Raw genomic sequence first — 18,570 nt, 5'->3', positions numbered from 1 at the left:
ATGGGCAGCAATTATTCAAATTTGAGATAGGATGTGACAGATATTTTAGATATATTCTAACAAAATATGACAGATGAATTTATTTTTTTTTTAAATTAAACTTTTGTTGTAAAAAAGAATTTGGGGAAAGTAAATTTAAGCCAAAACAAAAAAGTAGACACTTTTCCAAAATTACGGTAATTAACAAACAAATCCAAAAAAGGACCTACAAATTAGGAACCTGGGCCGGGTAAAAGCCCATGTGTTGAGTGCAGTAGTCGATAGATTCCGCCCGTATCGCATCGCGATTTGGTCTCACATTCCTATAAACAGAGAGAGAGAGAGAGAGAGAGAGAGAGAGAGAGAAATTTATGAGCCATTCTCAAAATATTTTTATTCAAAATTCATAATTTTCAAACATTTTTTATTTTAAAATTCAAGTCATAACAAAAGGTTGAAACTTCCCTTAATAAACAAACTAAATCCAAATCGAGACTTATCAATTAGGTCCTTGGGCCGGACAAAAGCCCATGTATTGGGTCCAGTTTTCAATGGACTCGGCCCACATCGCATCTATATTTGGTCTAATATTGGGCCGGGCTATATTTTGGTCGGTAGTTCANCTGTAGTTGAGGGATCTCTCTACAATTTCGGCCCTATAAAAGGAAAGCTAAGGTAATGGATACACACCCAGCCACCAAACAGTAAATAAAAAAAATTAAAGAATTTTTTTTGAGTCACTCTCAAAATTATTTTTATTCAAAGTTTATAACTTTTTAAATATTTTTTATTTTTGAGTTTGAGTATGTCGACAAATCCATTATGTAGCAAAAAAATATTTTAATTTTTTTTATTTATACAAAATAAGTAATATAATAAAATAAAATTTTAAATTCTTTTTTTTTTTCTCTAATGATAGTCTTAAAAGTATTTCATATGTTTTCATTTTAAATGAATATTTTTAGATTATTTCAATATTATCTACTAATATTTAATTATTATATTAATTTTTTATTAATTGCCATGAACAATTAAATTTAAATTTAATCTCAAATGTCTACTTATTTTTTAATCTTTAATTCAAAATTAAAATTTAAGTCTACATTAAATATTTTTGTATTTTTTTGAATTCTGATGAATCCAAAAATTGAAGTATATGTTTTAGACTAAAATATCAATATTTTAATTCATATTAATTCAAATTTCAAATTTAATTTTAATCCACTTTAGTTAAAATTTGTTAATTGTTTGATATTCAAAAAGTTAAATTTAATTCACTATTTAAACTTAAATTTTATAAAATAAAAATATAAAACTTTATAATTTGTCAACTATCTAAATTTGAGTTAAAATATGACAAATAATTTTTAATAAAATATAACAGATATATTTGCTTTTTTAAAATTTAAATTTTTATTGTTAAGTTTTGAGTGTAAACTTTTCAATAAATATAATACACAAATTTATATTAATTTGAGATAAGTATAAAATAATTATTCCATGCATTTGAACATATACTCAACAAATGTACATATATATATAAAATTAAGAGTAAAAACTAAAATCTAGCTAGAGGAGTGCATGGCGAAAATTGGCACTGAGAGTGTTACAAGACAAGCTAAAGATAATTTCATAAAGAAAAATAAAAAGAACCCTATCCCCTTTTTATATCCAAATACTAAATTTTTATCCGAAAACAATAATTCTCAGTTACTTATAATAAATACTAAATTTTTATCCGAAAACAATAATTCTCGGTTAATTATAATAACCGGTTATAACCATCATCACCAACACCTTTATTTTCTATATAAAATTATCTAATATTTTTCTTATTTCATATTATCAATCAAAACGCTATTTTTCTTATCTCCGAAAACAACTTAATTTTCATCCAAACACTTATTATTTTATCCCCGTACTTACACCTATCCCTCTAATAGCTAGTTCTTACTTATATCCGAACTAAACGATACCTTAAAGACTTATGTTGCTATGTGGTAGGTCCTATCTGGAGGGATTTGGATGTAGTATTATTCCATAAAGCATTGCCTTGTAGTTTTTGTTTGTCGTTTTTAAAAACTACTAAAATATTTGAGAGTATTCTCCTTGTAGTTATCATCCAGTTTATCATTGTGACGTCGACATACCATGACCGAGAATGCAGTTCATTTAAAGAACCGTTTGATTCAGGTATAAACAAAAATTAACTATTACAAGAATAGATATAAGTGCGAGGATAAGAAAAATAACATTTAGATAAAAATTGAGTTGCTTCCGAAAATAAAAAAAATATTAGATAATTTTATATAAAAAATAAAAGTGTTGGTAGAGATAACCGATAACTACTATTGTCTGAGTAAAAAATTAACGTTTGAATATAAAGAGAAGGATAAGGACCTATTCCTATTCCTATCCCCTAACCAAACAGGGCCGTTAACAAAACTTCCAAGTTCCAGCTGTATATATTGGACCAATATATATTCTATAGCTATGATTTTTATGCAGTTCGCATGCAATGACGCAAAGGGCTTTGTAATACTGGTATACTACTAGTCTCGGCATCTGTAACATACTAACACGTCAGAGAATCCTAATTACCACGCGACAAAAAATTTAATAAAAAATTAAAATTAAAACGTGTGAAAATTATAGGTTATATTTTTAAACTGTTTTGAGTTAAGTGATTTCGCTCAACTAAATTTAAAAAGTATAAAAGTCTAAATATTTTTGGCAAATAAAATTAAAATTATCAATACATAATAGCTAACAGATCTAGTGGTCTACTAAAATTTTTAACTTTACTCATTGTAGCAACATATATAATAAAAAAAAGAAAAAACTTCAAAAAATTCCCCTGTGGTTTTATAATTTCTCACTTTACCCCCGTAGTTTAAAATGTATCAATTTGCCTCCATATAGTTTTATTATTTTTTTTTCTTATCAATTTTATTATTTTTTTTCTTAAATTAGTAATAAAGTTAAAATTAAATGGTACTAAAAATAAATATTTGATAAATATAGATGGGTATCTAAAATTTTTTGTATATAATTTAACGAAATATTAACGAAAAAGCTACCGAAAAGATAAAAACGAAACCACATGGGGGCAAATTGATACACTTTAAACCACAGAGGGGCAAAGTAAAAAACTACGAAACCACCGGGGTTCTTTTTTAAGTTTTCCCTAAAAAAAAATTAAAAGTTAAAGAGCTATTAATTATAAAATAAAAAAATAAAGTTGAGGGGCTAATTGTATACGCGTCGGTAGTTAGGGGTTTGTAATACCTGTAAAAAAAAAAAAAAAAAAAATGTTGTTACTACACAATAAAAAGAGAGGTAGTAGCAGGGTTAACAAAAGAAAGAAAAGAAAATAAGGCAGGTACTTAGCTTCTGGAGCAGGAGCGGAAGGAGAGAGCCCAGTTCCCTAGCGGCTTTGACAGTCCTGAGGGATGGAAGAGAAACGAGCTGGATATCGCCATGGGATTCCAATGGAGGTGACTGGATGAGAACAGCGGAGTAACCAAGGAGAAGGAGAGACAGAGAGGTAGAGTCCTCAGCAAGGAAACACAGGTGAGTGGAGGTGGGTGACGATCGAGGAGACTAATTTATGAGTCTCCTGATCCTTCTGCCGGGTCGGGTCGCTGGGTTACTGTCAGTGGTGCGGGTTATCATTCACTATCCGTATACCAGATCCGACCCGATACGCACTGTGGGAAGGCCCAGGCCCAGGCGGTTACCGAGGCCCATCCCAGTCCATGTCCACTCCACACGAGAACTCAAACTGACCCCTAATCTTTGTCAAAATTACCATTGAGTCCTCGAGATTACTAGCATGAATAGGGACCACCTCTGTAACAGAATCTGTTACGATGGTTGGAAATTTAAACTTCGTCTTCTTCCTCTCAACTCTCTCTCTCTCTCTCCCTCCCTCTCTCTCTTTCTCTCTCTCCCTCTACTACATTTTTCCCCTACTTCTCCAAATCCTTGGGTCATCTCCTTGCTCCATTAATGGAGTCACTGTGAGAAGATTCACCCGAGCTAACTCACCGATCGTCATCGCTGCCGTCCGAGCCTGCAAATTCTCATCACCGGCGGTTGCGGCTCCGATCGGGCCCTTTTTGGGTATTCGGAAACTGTTGAAGCATCACAGGGTTCACAGTGTATTTTTGCCTTAGTTATTTCAAATCCCCCAATCGAGCGGAGGCGCTATAAATTGAGCTCTCCCTCTCCTCATTTGCTACTCCCCGCGTTGACATCGAGAGAGAGAGAGAGAGAGAGAGAGAGAGAGAGAGAGAGACCTCGCTCCTTGGCGTCGTCAAAGGTTCGAACCCTCCATCTACTTGTTTCTAATTGACGATTTGATCACTCCAATTGATCGGTTCTTTGTCTTAGGTCCTACCTTTTACTCCTCGTTTTGTGTTGATATGTGCTTGTTAGTGTGTTGATCTATCGATCTGTGTTATTTGGTGCGATTAGTTGGTGATGGCATGCTTAGATTGTATGATCGTGGTTTTTTTTTTAGCTTTGTTGGATCAATTTGTTGGATTTGATTGTGAAGATCGAGTGGATTTGCTGTTAGATTTTGTTTGCTCTGTATGAGCTAGTACTGAGCTAGTTGGTATAGTTGATCTCACAGTTCGTAGCTTTGTTTTGGCTTCTAAATGTGTAAATTGCTCTGCAATTAGTTATGATATGCATCTATAATACAATGTAAATCTGCAAATTAATCTGAAAAGGTAAAAGCAAATCTAACTTAAGAAGCCTTGCAGTTGGAGGCACCGCAGGAGAATTATTCGGTCAGACAAATATCTGCATACGGGCTAAGATGGGTTCTAAGTTTCTTACTTGTGGAAGCGATGGCACACTTTTTCTACTACAATGCCTTTGCAATTAGGTGAGCCATTCCTCAGTGGTGCAAATGATAGTTTTTGTGTTTTATGCATTATTTGTGGATGCTAGATCTGTTTGCTGGTGTTGTGCAGTGGCGTGTGGTGGCAGCTGTCACCATTTGAGATCTTTCTCATTGGCTACGGGGTAAGATATGTTGCTGCCATAGAAAATGCCCATACAGTATCTAGTAGTAGATTAGCGTGTCTATCAGATAATACCTAACCGTAACCATATCCATTGGTATGCGTGTGCTTCTCCTAGTTTATTGCCCCAAGCACTCACATGGTTACGATTCACATTTTCTTAAATGAATGACCACTCATATTGTACTCGTACACTTATTTTTAACATGATAATCTCTTTTCTCTCGTTTTCGTTTTCAGGTCAGGCAATAGATATTCAGTTCAAATGAACAAAATGAAATATTCGTCAGCGAGGGCAAGCCAGCAAATTACCTCGCAAAATCACCTGAGAGGAACCACCCACCCACAGTGACAGAACCCACATTGATTGTTGTATGTATCCCTATAAATTTGTAAATTACTGTATCCATCAACTTGTTTACCTTTGTCAATAATCTCTCGTAGCCTAATGTAAGTTAGGGGGGGTTTGGAGCTCCCTAGTGTGCTTTTACTCAGAAGTATATTTCACAGGATTGTTATAGAACTATTTTCTATAACAAGCTCCCTAGTGTGCTTTTACTCAGAAGCATATTTCACAGGATTTTTTTTCTCTTTTCCAGAGCTGGAAACAACAACGGAGGAGACCGGCACCGGCGAAACAACATTCCCAGCCGGCACCGGCTCAGGGGTCACCGGCACCGGCTCAGGAGATGATGGTGCGGAGGAGACCTGCACCGGCTCAGGAGATGATGATGCGGAGGAGACCGGCACCGGCTCAGGGGTCACCAGCACCGGCTCAGGAGATGATGGTGCGGAGGAGACCGGCACTGATGGTACGTATATATATGCTCGGGGGTCACCGGCACCGGCTCAGGAGATGATGGTGCGGAGGAGACCGGCACTGATGGTACGTAGATATACTTATATATATATATATATATATACGGTTTATTTTCAATTTTTTATTTCTATATATACGGTTTATTTTCAATTTTTGCAAATGCGGACGCGATATTTGCTGATGTGTCCCCGCTGCGGTCTTTGACGTCTCCTGGTCCACAGGAGATTGCAGAGTTTACGCGTGAAGAAATTCCTGACTAGACTCTATTTTGATAGTCTGCATGGTAGATAGGTGAGGTGTTGAAAAATCAAGATGGAACTTGTGACATAATGTATATGATTTATTTGAATTTTGCCGTCCATTTATTAACCTTTTCTATCTTTGTGTAGGAGTTTGGAGGCAGAGGCAGGGAAAAGGACCTCACCATAAGTGCCTTCCGACGCCAAGATTTTCAAGAGCCAAAATAAACTTGAGTAGCTTTCTGTGAAAATGACCCAAACATTGAGTAGCTTTCTGTGAGTATTTGTACTCTAAATCGAACTGCTTGTACATGAGACATGAATTAGACCACATCAACCTACTTGTACTCTAAATCGTTCATTTGCGACATTTAATAGGCTATATTTGATTTGAACAACATAAGAAACTAAACTCGAATCTAAACCGAACAATTTGCGACCTTTAATAGGCTACATTTGATTCAAACAACACAAAAAAATAATCTCTTTTTTAAAATGCCAAATTTTGAAATTATTTCAGATCATCATAATTCTTGTGCATTATTGATCTGAAATAATCCCAAAATTTGGCATTTTAAAAAAGAGATTACTTTTTTGTGTTGTTTGAATCAAATGTAGCCTATTAAAGGTCGCAAATTGTTCGGTTTAGATTCGAGTTTAGTTTCTTATGTTGTTCAAATCAAATATAGCCTATTAAATGTCGCAAATGAACGATTTAGAGTACACGTAGGTTGATGTGGTCTAATTCATGTCTCATGTACAAGCAGTTCGATTTAGAGTACAAATACTCACAGAAAGCTACTCAATGTTTGGGTCATTTTCACAGAAAGCTACTCAAGTTTATTTTGGCTCTTGAAAATCTTGGTGTCGAAAGGCACTTATGGTGAGGTCCTTTTCCCTGCCTCTGCCTCCAAACTCCTACACAAAGATAGAAAAGGGTTAATAAATGGACGGCAAAATTCGAATAAATCATATACATTATGTCACAAGCTCCATCTTGATTTTTCAACACCTCACCTATCTACCATGCAGACTATCAAAATAGAGTACAGTCAGGAATTTCTTCACGCTTAAACTCTGCAATCTCCTGTGGAGCAGGAGACGTCGAAGACCGCAGCAGGGACACATCAGCAAATATCGCGTCCGCATCTGCAAAAATTGAAAATAAACCATATATATAGAAATAAAAAATTGAAAATAAACCGTATATATATATATATATAGAACTAGGCTACTATGCTATTAATAGCACCAAGTCATTGGTGCTACCAAGTTTTTGGCCATTGGATTAAGAGATGTGCGGTTAGGATGATGTGGGCCCCTTAGGGTTGAGTGAGTGGTTGGTTAAATAATATAATCTAACGGGTGAAAATGATGAAAAGGGTAGATCTAACGGCGGAAAACTTAGTAGCACCAAGTGCTTCGTACTATTAATAGCATAGCAGCCGGACTCTATATATATATATATATATATATATATATCATATTATAACTATCTACGTAACGCAATCAGTGCCAGTCTTCTCGACCATGCATCTCCTGAGCCGCCGGTGACCCTGAGCCGGTGCCGGTCGTCCTTCCGCACACATCATCTCCTGAGCCGATATGCGATGACCCTGAGCCGGTGCCGGTCTTCCCGCGCACCATCATCTCGCTGAGCCGATGCCCGGTCCCCCGCACAGCATCCCATCTCCTTGAGGCCGGTGCCCCGGTGACCGCTGTGCGCGTGCCGGGTCTCCTCCGCACTATTCATCTCCTGAGCCGGTGCAGTGAGGCTGACCGTCCGGTGACCCCTGAGCCGGTGCCGGTGACCCCTGAGCCGGTGCCTGTATCCTCCGCACCATCTTCTGGGAATGTTGTTTCGCCGGTGCCGGTCTCCTCCGTTGTTGTTTCCAGCTCTGGAAAAGAGAAAAAAAAAATGAAAAACAAAAAAAATTAATAAACATATAAAATCTCATTATATATATATACCTACTATCTCTTGAGCCGACGGTGACCTGATGGCCGGAGCGACGGACTCCGACGGTGACCTGATGGCCGGAGCGACGGAGCGCAAGAGCTCGGGGAAGAAGGACAGGGTAGCGTGGGAAAAAAAAAAGAAAACGAAAAACAAGAAACATATAAAATCTCATTACATTCATATATATATATATATATATATATATATCTACGTGGTGACTGAGCCGGTGACCGGCGGAGAACCGGCGATCAGAGTTATTGGACAAGGGGACGAAGACGAGCCAGGTTTATTCATCTTTTTAATTTTTTCTAAATAGGAACAAGCAAATTAGTAAAAATTCATAAAAATATAAGCAAAACTATTTTCTTTACCTCTCTCCGCTCTCTCGTCATACTCCGCCGCATCTCGTTCCCTTTTCTCCATTTCCTTTCTCTCCATTCTCTCCGTCGAGTTTCGCGCTAGGAAGAGTTTTTGGGCGACAGAGTTTCTAAAGTTTTTGCGCGACAATGAGTTTCGAAAGCTCTATATACTATTATATATATATAAGAGATATATACGGGTCGGATCGGGCCGGATTTTTAAAAATCCGAACCCGAATCTCACTCCAAATCTGAGATCCGAACCAGACGGATTTTAAAATTTATATCCAAACCCAAATCCGACCAGAAATCTGAAATCCGAATCCAAACCTGAAAATTTGAACCAGAAACAATTATTTATTTTTTTAATATTTCAAAATATATTATATTAAATTTAAATTTTTAAAATACAAATTTAAATTTACCATCAAATTTTTATGTATATATTACATATAATACAAAATAAATTCAGCTTCGGATCGAATTCGGGTTTGGGTTCGGATTTAGTCAAAATTCATATCCGAATCTATATTCGTCGGATTTCTATTTTTAACATCCATATCCGAATACATATTTATTTAGCATCGGATATATCATCCGGCCAATTTAATAGAGCTTCGTCTTCTCCCTATTGATTCTCATTCCGAACGCCCATTCAAAGAGTTGCCACAAGAATTTCAAGTTTTTCATGTCTCTTTTTGGCCTTCAAGAAGAAGAAAGTACAATCCGCGATTGAATGAGAGAAATCGTAGATGCCTCATTAGGGCCAAGGCCTTTTAGGAGATTGTTCGAGATTGCCTCATTTGTCAATCGGGCAAGGCATTCCGCTACCAACAGGAAGAGAAAAGAGGACAGCGGATCCCCTTGTCTTATCCCCCTCTTTGTTTTAATCCATCTGGTTGCCTCACCATTAGATAGTACAGCCACTTTGGCAAAACAGACGCATAACTTGATCCAATTGCACCACTTATCATTGAAGCCCTACCACTCTAAAACACGGAAGAGAAAAGGCCAATAGATTCGATCGTAGGCCTTTTCAAAGTCCACCTTAACCCCAACTCCCTCTACAGATTGCCTATCTCCCCAACCAATCAGTTCGCGTACCGCTGCATAAGCATCAGTAATATTCCTCCCCTTAAGAAAAGCCGATTAGAAGGGGGATATCAGATCACTCATAATACACTCCAACCTATTAGCTAAAACCTTTGAGACAAATCTTCTGTATTCCGTTCAGGAGACTAATTGGTCGGAAGTCTTCTGCCCGCTTACGACCGTCCTTTTTTGGGATTAGACAAATGAACGCATAGTCAATAGGGCTGGTAGACAGCTTCCCAACCTCCATCTCCTGGAATAAATTCAAGATATCCCCTTTAATAATGTCCCAGAATGTTTGGTAGAATATTAGTGGAAAGCCGTCGGGACCCGGGGCCTTATCGCCCCCTAATTGAAAAACTGCCTGTTTTATTTCATCCAGTTGGAAAGGACTTGTGGCATGCACTAACTTGATAGGATCGACACTGTTCGCACTGAACAGGCTGCTCCAGTCCCCAAAGGCAGTTGGAGCTAGGTTGCGGAACTCGATAGGATCGACACGGTTCGCACTAACTTGATAGGATCGACACGGTTCGCACTGAACAGCTTCCCAACTTGATAGCTCATTCTTCTCTAATGACACCCTGCTAGGTTGCGGAACTGTGTCTACATTTGGTAGTCCCTCTTCAGGTGGCGGTATATCTTGTTTCGATGGCTTGCGCAAATTATCTTCCGGTATCTCTTCTTCTTGAGAATCCTTTCCCTGCTTTTTTGCTCGCTTTCGAATATACGCCGCACTCGTGTTTAATCCACATATAACAAACTTTTAGCACTCCTGGTAAAATGCAAGTAACATGGTTGTCTTAAACTAATTGAAGGCTTAGTTGGAACTTTAGTCAATGAGTTTGACCTTGATTTCAACAACTGTCCTTTGAGTTTCAATTTGACAGAAATAAAATAGTCAGTGAAGTCTGTTTGCTATCACATCTTTTAAGGTTTATGATGTTTTTTTCCCTTTCAATGCAGGAGGAAATTTTGACTAAGTTGTTGAAGTTGGAACTTTGATGATGTAATCGACATTGGATCAGAACTTCAGGGACTAAATTTGTAATTAAGTCCTTACTTTAGATATTAACAAGCAACATGAAACAGTAATGAGAACATAGTAGAGCAAAGTTTTCAAGATTACCTTTTATACTCTGGATCCGTTGGGTCCAAAGCAAAGAGATGAGACGAAAAGAGTTCAACGAACCTCGGATCATTACTAAGATCTACATTCGGAAGCTTGTCCTCTGAAGACTTCTCCTTCCCCTTCTTGCTCTTCACCTTCTTGGGCTTCAAATTAAAGCCCTTGGGACCCTGATCCACATCCTGATCATCAGCAAATAGCAGTTCCAATTCTGCCCTACTCGCTTCTCTCTCCTTCTCTCTCTCAGGAGATTCGTCTCTATCTTTTCTACTGCCTTTTTGGCCCTTTTTACCCTTCAGACCCTTCTTTTGCTTGCTACTTTCACTATCTAAAGGCTCTTCAACAAAGAAATCATCATCATCTTGTTGAGATGCTTCTTCCTTATCAGAATCACTGTTTTCATCATCTAAGTGCTTTGACTGATCCTTTCTAGCTTTCTTTTTCTCGCTCCTCTTTCTAAGGACTGCCTCCCAAACAGTCTCCGACTTTTTGTCTTTTTCTTGAGGATGCGCTTGCTTAGATCCTCGAGCTCTGTATTGAAAGTGATCTCCAGGTCTTTGTCATTGCTTTTATCAGAGTCCGAATCATCTCCAGCTTGTAGAAGAGCTAATAGTTTCTCTCTTCCTAAGCGCTTCTTGGTTTCACCGTTGGGCATGGCCTCAGCTTCATCGTCATTGCGAACACCATTTTGGTTATTGTACTCATCATCGTCTTCATCACTCTCATCGGTGGAATCTAAGTATTCATTGAACTCATCGAGCTGTAGCAGGCAAAAAAAGGGCTCCAGTTACACAAACCAGGCAGATAGATAAACAAACTATACTAAGTGACTGGTTTTTTAAGACAAAAAATAACAAGAATACTTTTTTTTTTTATTTATAAATATAGACTAAAAAACAATCACATGCGCCCCAAGATGCTGAAACTAAGAGGAAGTCACCTGGATTGGAGTGCGCACACTAGGAATAAAGACCAATTATGTGTAGAAAGGTGAAGTTAGTTTCAGAACATTGAAGAACAGTTTTACAATCATATGAAACTCTATGTGAACTTCCTCGTAAACAAAACAATGTGGAAAATATACACCTTTATATAATTATTAAGATGAAGTTATTTTGAATAGCATTAAGCTATTGAAATAGGTCTATTTACTGAGAAAGAAAACAATACTGCTGATCATATCCAAGGCATAAGCAAGAGAAAAGAGCCATATATGGATCTGAATGAGCAAACATTCTAGACTCAAATACCAACTATATATAGTTGGCAACCAAATCAGTAGGCGAAAAGGCATACCTGATTTGGATTGAACTTGCGTCTCAAAATCTAATTGCGTTCTGGTTCATCATCTTCCCAGGTTAGCTTAACTCTACTATGCTGCAAAGCACGAGTCTGGAAATCTGGTTCTTTGTAGTTCACTGGTGCCTGAGTATAAACACATATATCCAAGTGAGTTCATGTCTACCAATTTTAGAAATTACTACCACAAATATAGATTTTCCAATAGCAATTTTTTGAAGGACCAATCAGCATAAATTTACTAGCAAGTTTTTTATCGACAAGCGGACTTGCCAAACTGACATAATGCAATAGAATTGAAAAATTCTGATGAAATAAATAAATAGTGCTAAAATAAGTAAAGAGATGAGTGAGGTATTTCTGAGAATGTAGCATGTGCTTATTAGAACTCCATATATAGAGGAAAAAACTCAAATTCACGGGAACCTCAAAGGAGATTCGGTCATTCCCAAAGGAGCAAAGAGGAGAAAAAAGGTAGCCTTTGCTTAAATTGCAACTTTAACTAAGAATCTAACTTTTCTTTTCCTAGTAAGAAAGAAATTATGTATCTTCGAAACAAAGCCATAGATGTAGTAATAATAATATCACATGTTAGATTAATAGTATAATCACAAAGCAAGAAGTTTCATTCAGCTGCTACCAGCAAGAAAGAATTACCTCGGTTGCAATATCACGAGGCGGATGTTTGAACTCCACGGAATCGGGAATGATCGCAAATCGAACACATTAGAAGTTTTCAAAAACTCGGTACCATCAAGAGTCTTATACAAGTGATTTGCAGTGGCACTTGAATCACATACGACAACTGCATTGTAATACCTGCAAGAGGTCCAAAAAATAGAAAACACAGCTGAGAATTTGTATCACAATAGGATTGCCAATCAAATGCACTTTCCCAGGACAATATGCAGCAAACTTGCTTTCCAAAAATTATTTCTTCATGCAAAATAAACAACCAAAATTGTTGGCAAATATTCAAGTATCTCTTTCTCCCTCTACTTTATCTCCATATAATCGTGCATATGTAAAGAAATGAATTAGCTCCAAAAGAACATAGAATAATGGTAGCTACCTTAGTTTGTTGAGCTCATAAGGGCGTAACTTGTTATCGTCAACATCAGAGTCATCTTCGCTATTATCATCATTGTCTTCAAAAAGACCAGATGGTCCATGAATTGCTTCGATTTCCATGCATTTGAGTCCGAATTCGGATGGATAGACAGCCACCGAATGGATTTGCCCGCCTTTTGGGAGACATGAAGTCATCACCACATACAGATCAACAGCCTACCAATGCAAGGGAAAAAAAAAGAAACCAACAAAGTGATGATCAACAGGCTAAAGTGATAAACAAGAAGCACAACACAAAATTGAACCCATATGACTTTTTTTTAAAAAAAAGTAACAGAGCAAAATAGATAATGTATTCATAACCTAACAGACCTTGATATGATCCCAATCCAAATTAACAACTGCGAGCCGGTGAGTTTCATTCTTGATCATCGGCGTGTCATCGTGATTAGCCATCAGATACCGACATAGATCGCTATTAACAGAGTACTAGAAATTTTCACAAACAACAAACAATCGCATGGTTAGACCTCTATAACCTTTTATAGAAACCAAATTAAACAAACAACTATTTCTGATACAATTCAGCATTAAAACTCAATTTTTACAAACATAAAGCAAAAAATTAGAACAATCTATCACCTGATCATCGTCATCTTCTTCTTCATCTGTAGTCGTAGTAGTAGTCTCATCACTCTCCGATTCATCCGATCCCTCCTTAACCTCCTCCTCCTCCTCAAGCTTCAACCTACCTTCTTCTTCCTCACCATCCTGTTGAAGGTAGTAATGTAGCATCGGATTCACCGCGCCCTCCTTCCTCGGCCGCCCCCGCTTGTCGACGGGCGCCGCCGAAGCTGCGAAGTCCTTGTCGGTGAACATGCGGGCGAAGCGCGAGTCGATCGTGACCTTCGCCTCCTTCCGCGGCATCCGCCGAAACCTCGGGTCGTATTGCGCCGCCGCGAACCTCTCGTCCGTGATCACCCCCCTCCTCTCCTCTCCCTCCTCAACAGCATCTTCTTCTCTGTTCTCATCCTTCTTCTTCTTCTTCTTCTTCTTCTCGTCCTTAACCCTAGAAACCTCCGGTACCTCCATGGATTGGAGCTTCCGCTTCTTTGACTTCTTACGAGCGCCACCCGGTTCAACGCGATCGCCATCGCCGTAGCCACGAAACTCGTGGGGCTCCTCCTCCCCCTCCATCTTCTTCTTCGTCTTCTTCTTCTCGAGCTTCGACGTCGTAGCCATGGCGGCGGTCGAGAGATCGAGAGAGAGAGGGAGAGAGAAGAGAAGGGCTTCGCAATTCGCAAACAAGCGTCAGTGAAACCCGAATCCACAATTTAATGGATTAGTAATAATAATAACAATTAATGGGGCTTGGATCTTTAACGGGCCGGTTTTGGTCCGAGGCCCGTCTCTAGCCCTTTATGCGAAATAATTAAGGGAAAAAAAAAGGGGAAATTGATGATCGGCACGAGTATTAAAGCGATTTGCACGATGGTGATTCACTGCGAGGATTTGAATTTTTATTTTTTATTTTTAATATTTTTATTTAATATTTGATTTTATATAATTAAAATAGAACAGTATATATATCTAATCTAATTTATATTTATAATAATATTATTCACGGAAGAGCACCGGGAGACTTCGAGTCGGGTGGAGTGGACGGAACCACCAGATCGGACCCGATAAAAGTAAATAATAATAAAATAATAATAATTATTAATTTAATAACAATAATAAAAAGGAAAAATAAAATAGGAGGAGCAGTGGGGTAGAGTGCGCGTCGTCGTCTTCGTCCTCCTCCTCCGCTTGTTGTTGTGGGTGGTGTTGTTGGAGGAGCTCCGCCATGGCCGAAGCTCTGGGCTCGTCGAGCGCGGAGCCGCGGAGATGGATCTCAACCGTCTCAACCTCGAGGAGTACCTCCCCACCTACTCCATCCAAGACTCCCCCAAAAACCTCCACGTGTAACTCCCCTACCACCCCTCCCTCTCTCTCTAGGTCTCTCTCTTTCTCTCTTCGCAAGCTCACCCTGGTTGATTTGATCAGGAGGGACCTGTTCGACATCTCCCCCACGCTCACCGAGGCCGCGGGCGCCATCGTTGATGTGAGTCCTTTCCTTCTCCTGTTCGTGAATTGGGGTTCGATTGAGATTGGGAGTTCCCAGGGAAGTGATTTGATTGGGATCGTTGGTGAATGCTAGGGTGTCGTGGAAAAGACTCAAAAGAGTGATTTTTGATGGTTAATTTGGTTGTGGATTCACCAATTTGTGTTGCCGGTGATTGATTTTTGTTCAAAATTAGAACTTGACTACGGTTTTGAACTTTTCTCGGACTCAAATTACTGATAAGTTGAACTCAATATGTTTTTATTAATATCGTTTCGTCCATCTTAAATATGATACAAGATGATTCTAAAATAAGAAATAATAATAAAAGAAAGCTAAGCTGACCATATCTTCCAAGAGCAAAATGTTAATAATGGAAAGTATATAAAACCATACACATTTGTAAGATAAGTTAGGCTAATTAGAATTTTGATCAAATCGATATTTGATTTGTAAATCCTGCTAATACTTCCTATCAAGTTGGAGAATGTAGATTCGCAATGCCCAATTTGGACAATAGATTTGAAAATCGATCTAAACCGAGAGCTTTTGTGAAGATTTCTACAGACTGTTCATGAGTAGGAACATAAGCAGTGATGAGCTCTTTGGATTGTAGACGTTCACGAATCATTAGATCAAAGTTTGATGCTTATAATAAAATTTTATAAATTTTATTTTGTACCTATATCTATTCTAATCCATTTAACTTATTATTATTCGTTGGCTAGCTCGTGAGCCAGCTCGTGTTCTGCTTGTTAATAAACGAGCCGAATAAGAGCTGAATTTTTCAGATACTTTAATGAGGCAACTCATGTGGGGCCGCCTCGTGTTCGGCTCATTGACACCCTTAATCCCCACCTTTGGAACCCCATATTTAATTTTTAAATATAAATTTAAAATTTAAGTTTAAAATTTTAAAAATTTATAATTTGTAATCATAAAATTAAAATTTATTATTTTAAATTCCAAATTTTAATGTAGTATTCCTGGAATTCAGCGGTTGGGGCTTGTCGACACATCGGGAGAGTGTTGGGATAAGTCCGAGTCGCGTTGGCGCGAAATGGACGCCAAACAAATTTAGTAGAGACGCGAGAGCGAGATGTAGCACTGAAATCTGTAAAATGCAGATTTTCTGCCCGTTGTACCGGTACAACCATCAAGGTGTACCGGTACATCTTTCTGTACCGGTACAACTATCGAGGTGTAAACGGTACATTTCGCCAGTGCTCGCGCAGCTGCTCTTGGGTTGCCATTTGTACCGGTACAAATGCACGTGTACCAGTACACATTGGTAGGTAAGGGGGGCTTTTTGGTCATTTTCTTGCCTTGATCGTATCACCACCCCTCTCCCTCCCTATATAGGAAAGAGAGAACAGAGAAGAAGGGATTTCTGCACTCTCTCTTTCTCTTCTCCTTGTGCTTGTCCGAGCGTGGTGGAGGAGCTCAGGGGGAGTTCGGGTGTCTTCGACGTCGCGCCGCGGTGCCGTTCGAGCGTGTTTTCGTCGTCATAGCGCTGCGGGGAGGCCGGACAAGGGTGCGATTCCGCCGTTCTCGACGTCGCGCCGGATTGGGTTTAGCTTTCGAGGTGGGTCAATCGTCGGTTCTCTCCTATGTATATTTGTATAGTCGGCATATGTGCGTAATAACGTTTTGTATATCGCATTTGCTCGATTCATGAATTTAGCATAGTTATGAATAAAATCTGAATTAGAGCCTTGTTCTTGACTATATCTATTAGCACATGTTGGACTTAAATATGACATAGGAGAAAACCAGCGTTTTGGACCTGTCACCTGTTTACACTACCAGATTTAGCTCTAGGAGCCGTTATTATTTTATATCGCCGCAGTATCAGTATGGTGGATATCCCAGGTAGTGTAGATTACTGTTACGCTCGTGCTGAAATGCTGAGCCTATTTTTACAGTGGAGTTTATACTGTTCCGGACTGTCGGATACCGTTGGGGTTGACGGTGGACCCGGATTGCCGTTCTGGCATCAGATTGTGGTGAGGGCACGTCACTTGTTGGTTGGTAGACCAGTTGGACCCTATGTACTTGACTATAGCCTGCGAGAGCCTGATTGAGCTCGACAGAGATACGCTTGCATACTCGGTTGGATAGCGCCCACGAGTGCCACTCCGGAGTCGGGCTTTGCGCTATTGCGTTGGTGTCGTTGTGTCCTGATTGGACTTGCTCTCCACTAACTACCCAGCGTGGTGGTTGTTAGTGTAGCTTTGACAGGCGGGACGGGTGTATCACAATTCCTGGAGAGATTGGGTCAGGATTGACATTTACTACAGATGGTTAGAGTTAGAGCATGATAGTGTAGTGGCATTTTAGCTGTAGAGTTTTTCTAGCTTTTCCTATTATTCTTGCTTACTTCTGTAAACTTAGTGGGTGGACCAATGATGTCGAGGGTGGCACCCACTGAAAACTACTTGTTTTACAGTAGTTCTCACGCCCAGTTGTTATCACTATTTTTGCAGAGCCTGCTGTTCCGGCTGCTGCTTCTTCTGAGACAGATCGTGGCAAGGGCGTCGCGAGTTAGAGCCTTACCAGACGAGCCAGAGCTAGTGGAGCAGCTACATGTAGTTGTAGTTTTTGGTTCATTACATACTGACATTATATCTCGCTGGAGCGAGAGTTTTGTACCACGATACTGCGTATGTACTGATCCACGTTTTTATCTATACTAGTTCTTTTACCAGCTCTATACTACTGGTTGTAACGTTGTTTGTTTTCAAATTCAATACAGCTATCGCTTTGTATACAGAAAAAATTTCTTTGTATACGGCGGATTTGTCGGCGTGCTCGAAGAACGTGAAATCCGGGACGTGACATTTAAATTATTATTTTTAATTTTTAAAATTTATATTTTATATTTTATTTTTAAATTCAGATTTAATCTTAAATTTAAAATTTAAAACTTTAAATTTTTGAATTTGATATTTACAATTTTAAATTTAAATTTTGTATTTTTGAAATTTAAGAGTTATATATTTAAATTTAAAATTTTAAATATACAATATAAAAATTTTAATTCAAATATAATAAAAAGGGCAATATCATTATTTTTTATTTACGACTCTCCACTATCTTTTTTATTTAATCTTATCAATCCAAACACTATTTTTTATCCAAATGCAAAATTGGCCTATTCTAGGCTAACACCTCAACTTATATCTGTCTCTTAAATACACAGTTTTTTTCTTATATTCAAACCAAACGAAGCCTAAGTGTATGTGCAAATACACGCAATAATTATTTTAATTTATTTAAATCAATATAAATTTGTATAACATATTTATCCAAACATTTACAATAAAAGTTATATTTTATAAATTCATATATTATATTTTATTAGGAAGTATTTGCAATATCTTATATTGCTCTTTTTTATTACATACATGAAGTATTTTATTTATATTTTTTTAATTTTTGATGAATCAAAATTTAGATATGTGTTTTGAACTAAAAGAATC

General features: G+C 38.1%; 2 protein-coding genes and 1 long non-coding RNA gene across 4 annotated transcripts; 1 reads left to right on the top strand and 2 right to left on the bottom strand.

Annotated features, from left to right (window-relative positions):
* On the bottom strand, positions 5,296-7,288 carry LOC109715123. The gene is made up of 2 exons (XR_002217512.1): positions 7,092-7,288; positions 5,296-6,992 (listed from the first exon to the last, which is right to left on the bottom strand). It is a non-coding gene; the product is annotated as an uncharacterized LOC109715123 (long non-coding RNA).
* Positions 9,065-14,325, bottom strand: LOC109715117 (pre-rRNA-processing protein ESF1-like). The gene is given in 9 exon segments (XM_020239944.1): positions 9,065-10,260; positions 10,615-11,098; positions 11,101-11,374; positions 11,911-12,039; positions 12,571-12,623; positions 12,626-12,732; positions 12,986-13,200; positions 13,357-13,473; positions 13,627-14,325. Coding segments are annotated over 9 exon segments (2,010 nt in total). The 5' UTR covers positions 14,227-14,325; the 3' UTR covers positions 9,065-10,229.
* On the top strand, positions 14,440-17,801 carry LOC109715122. 2 transcript variants are annotated; one of them, XM_020239953.1, is made up of 4 exons: positions 14,440-14,948; positions 15,031-15,088; positions 16,451-16,673; positions 17,575-17,801. In XM_020239953.1, exons 1-4 carry the CDS (start codon positions 14,872-14,874, stop codon positions 17,634-17,636), a joined length of 420 nt encoding a protein of 139 aa, XP_020095542.1. In that variant the 5' UTR covers positions 14,440-14,871; the 3' UTR covers positions 17,637-17,801. The 2 variants fall into 2 exon arrangements, with proteins under 2 accessions (XP_020095542.1, XP_020095543.1); XM_020239954.1 differs by lacking the exon at positions 16,451-16,673.

Source organism: Ananas comosus, linkage group 9 (assembly GCF_001540865.1).
Source record: "Ananas comosus cultivar F153 linkage group 9, ASM154086v1, whole genome shotgun sequence".
Lineage (NCBI taxonomy): Eukaryota > Viridiplantae > Streptophyta > Magnoliopsida > Poales > Bromeliaceae > Ananas > Ananas comosus.
This window is presented reverse-complemented; position numbering and strand designations above follow the sequence as displayed.

Coding starts and splice junctions, on each gene's coding strand:
- LOC109715122 (XM_020239953.1), top strand. CDS start 14,872: ATGGATCTCAACCGTCTCAACCTCGAGGAGTACCTCCCCACCTACTCC. Junction 14,949..15,030: donor TCCCCCAAAAACCTCCACGT/GTAACTCCCCTA, acceptor TGATTTGATCAG/GAGGGACCTGTTCGACATCT. Junction 15,089..16,450: donor CCGCGGGCGCCATCGTTGAT/GTGAGTCCTTTC, acceptor CTCCCTATATAG/GAAAGAGAGAACAGAGAAGA.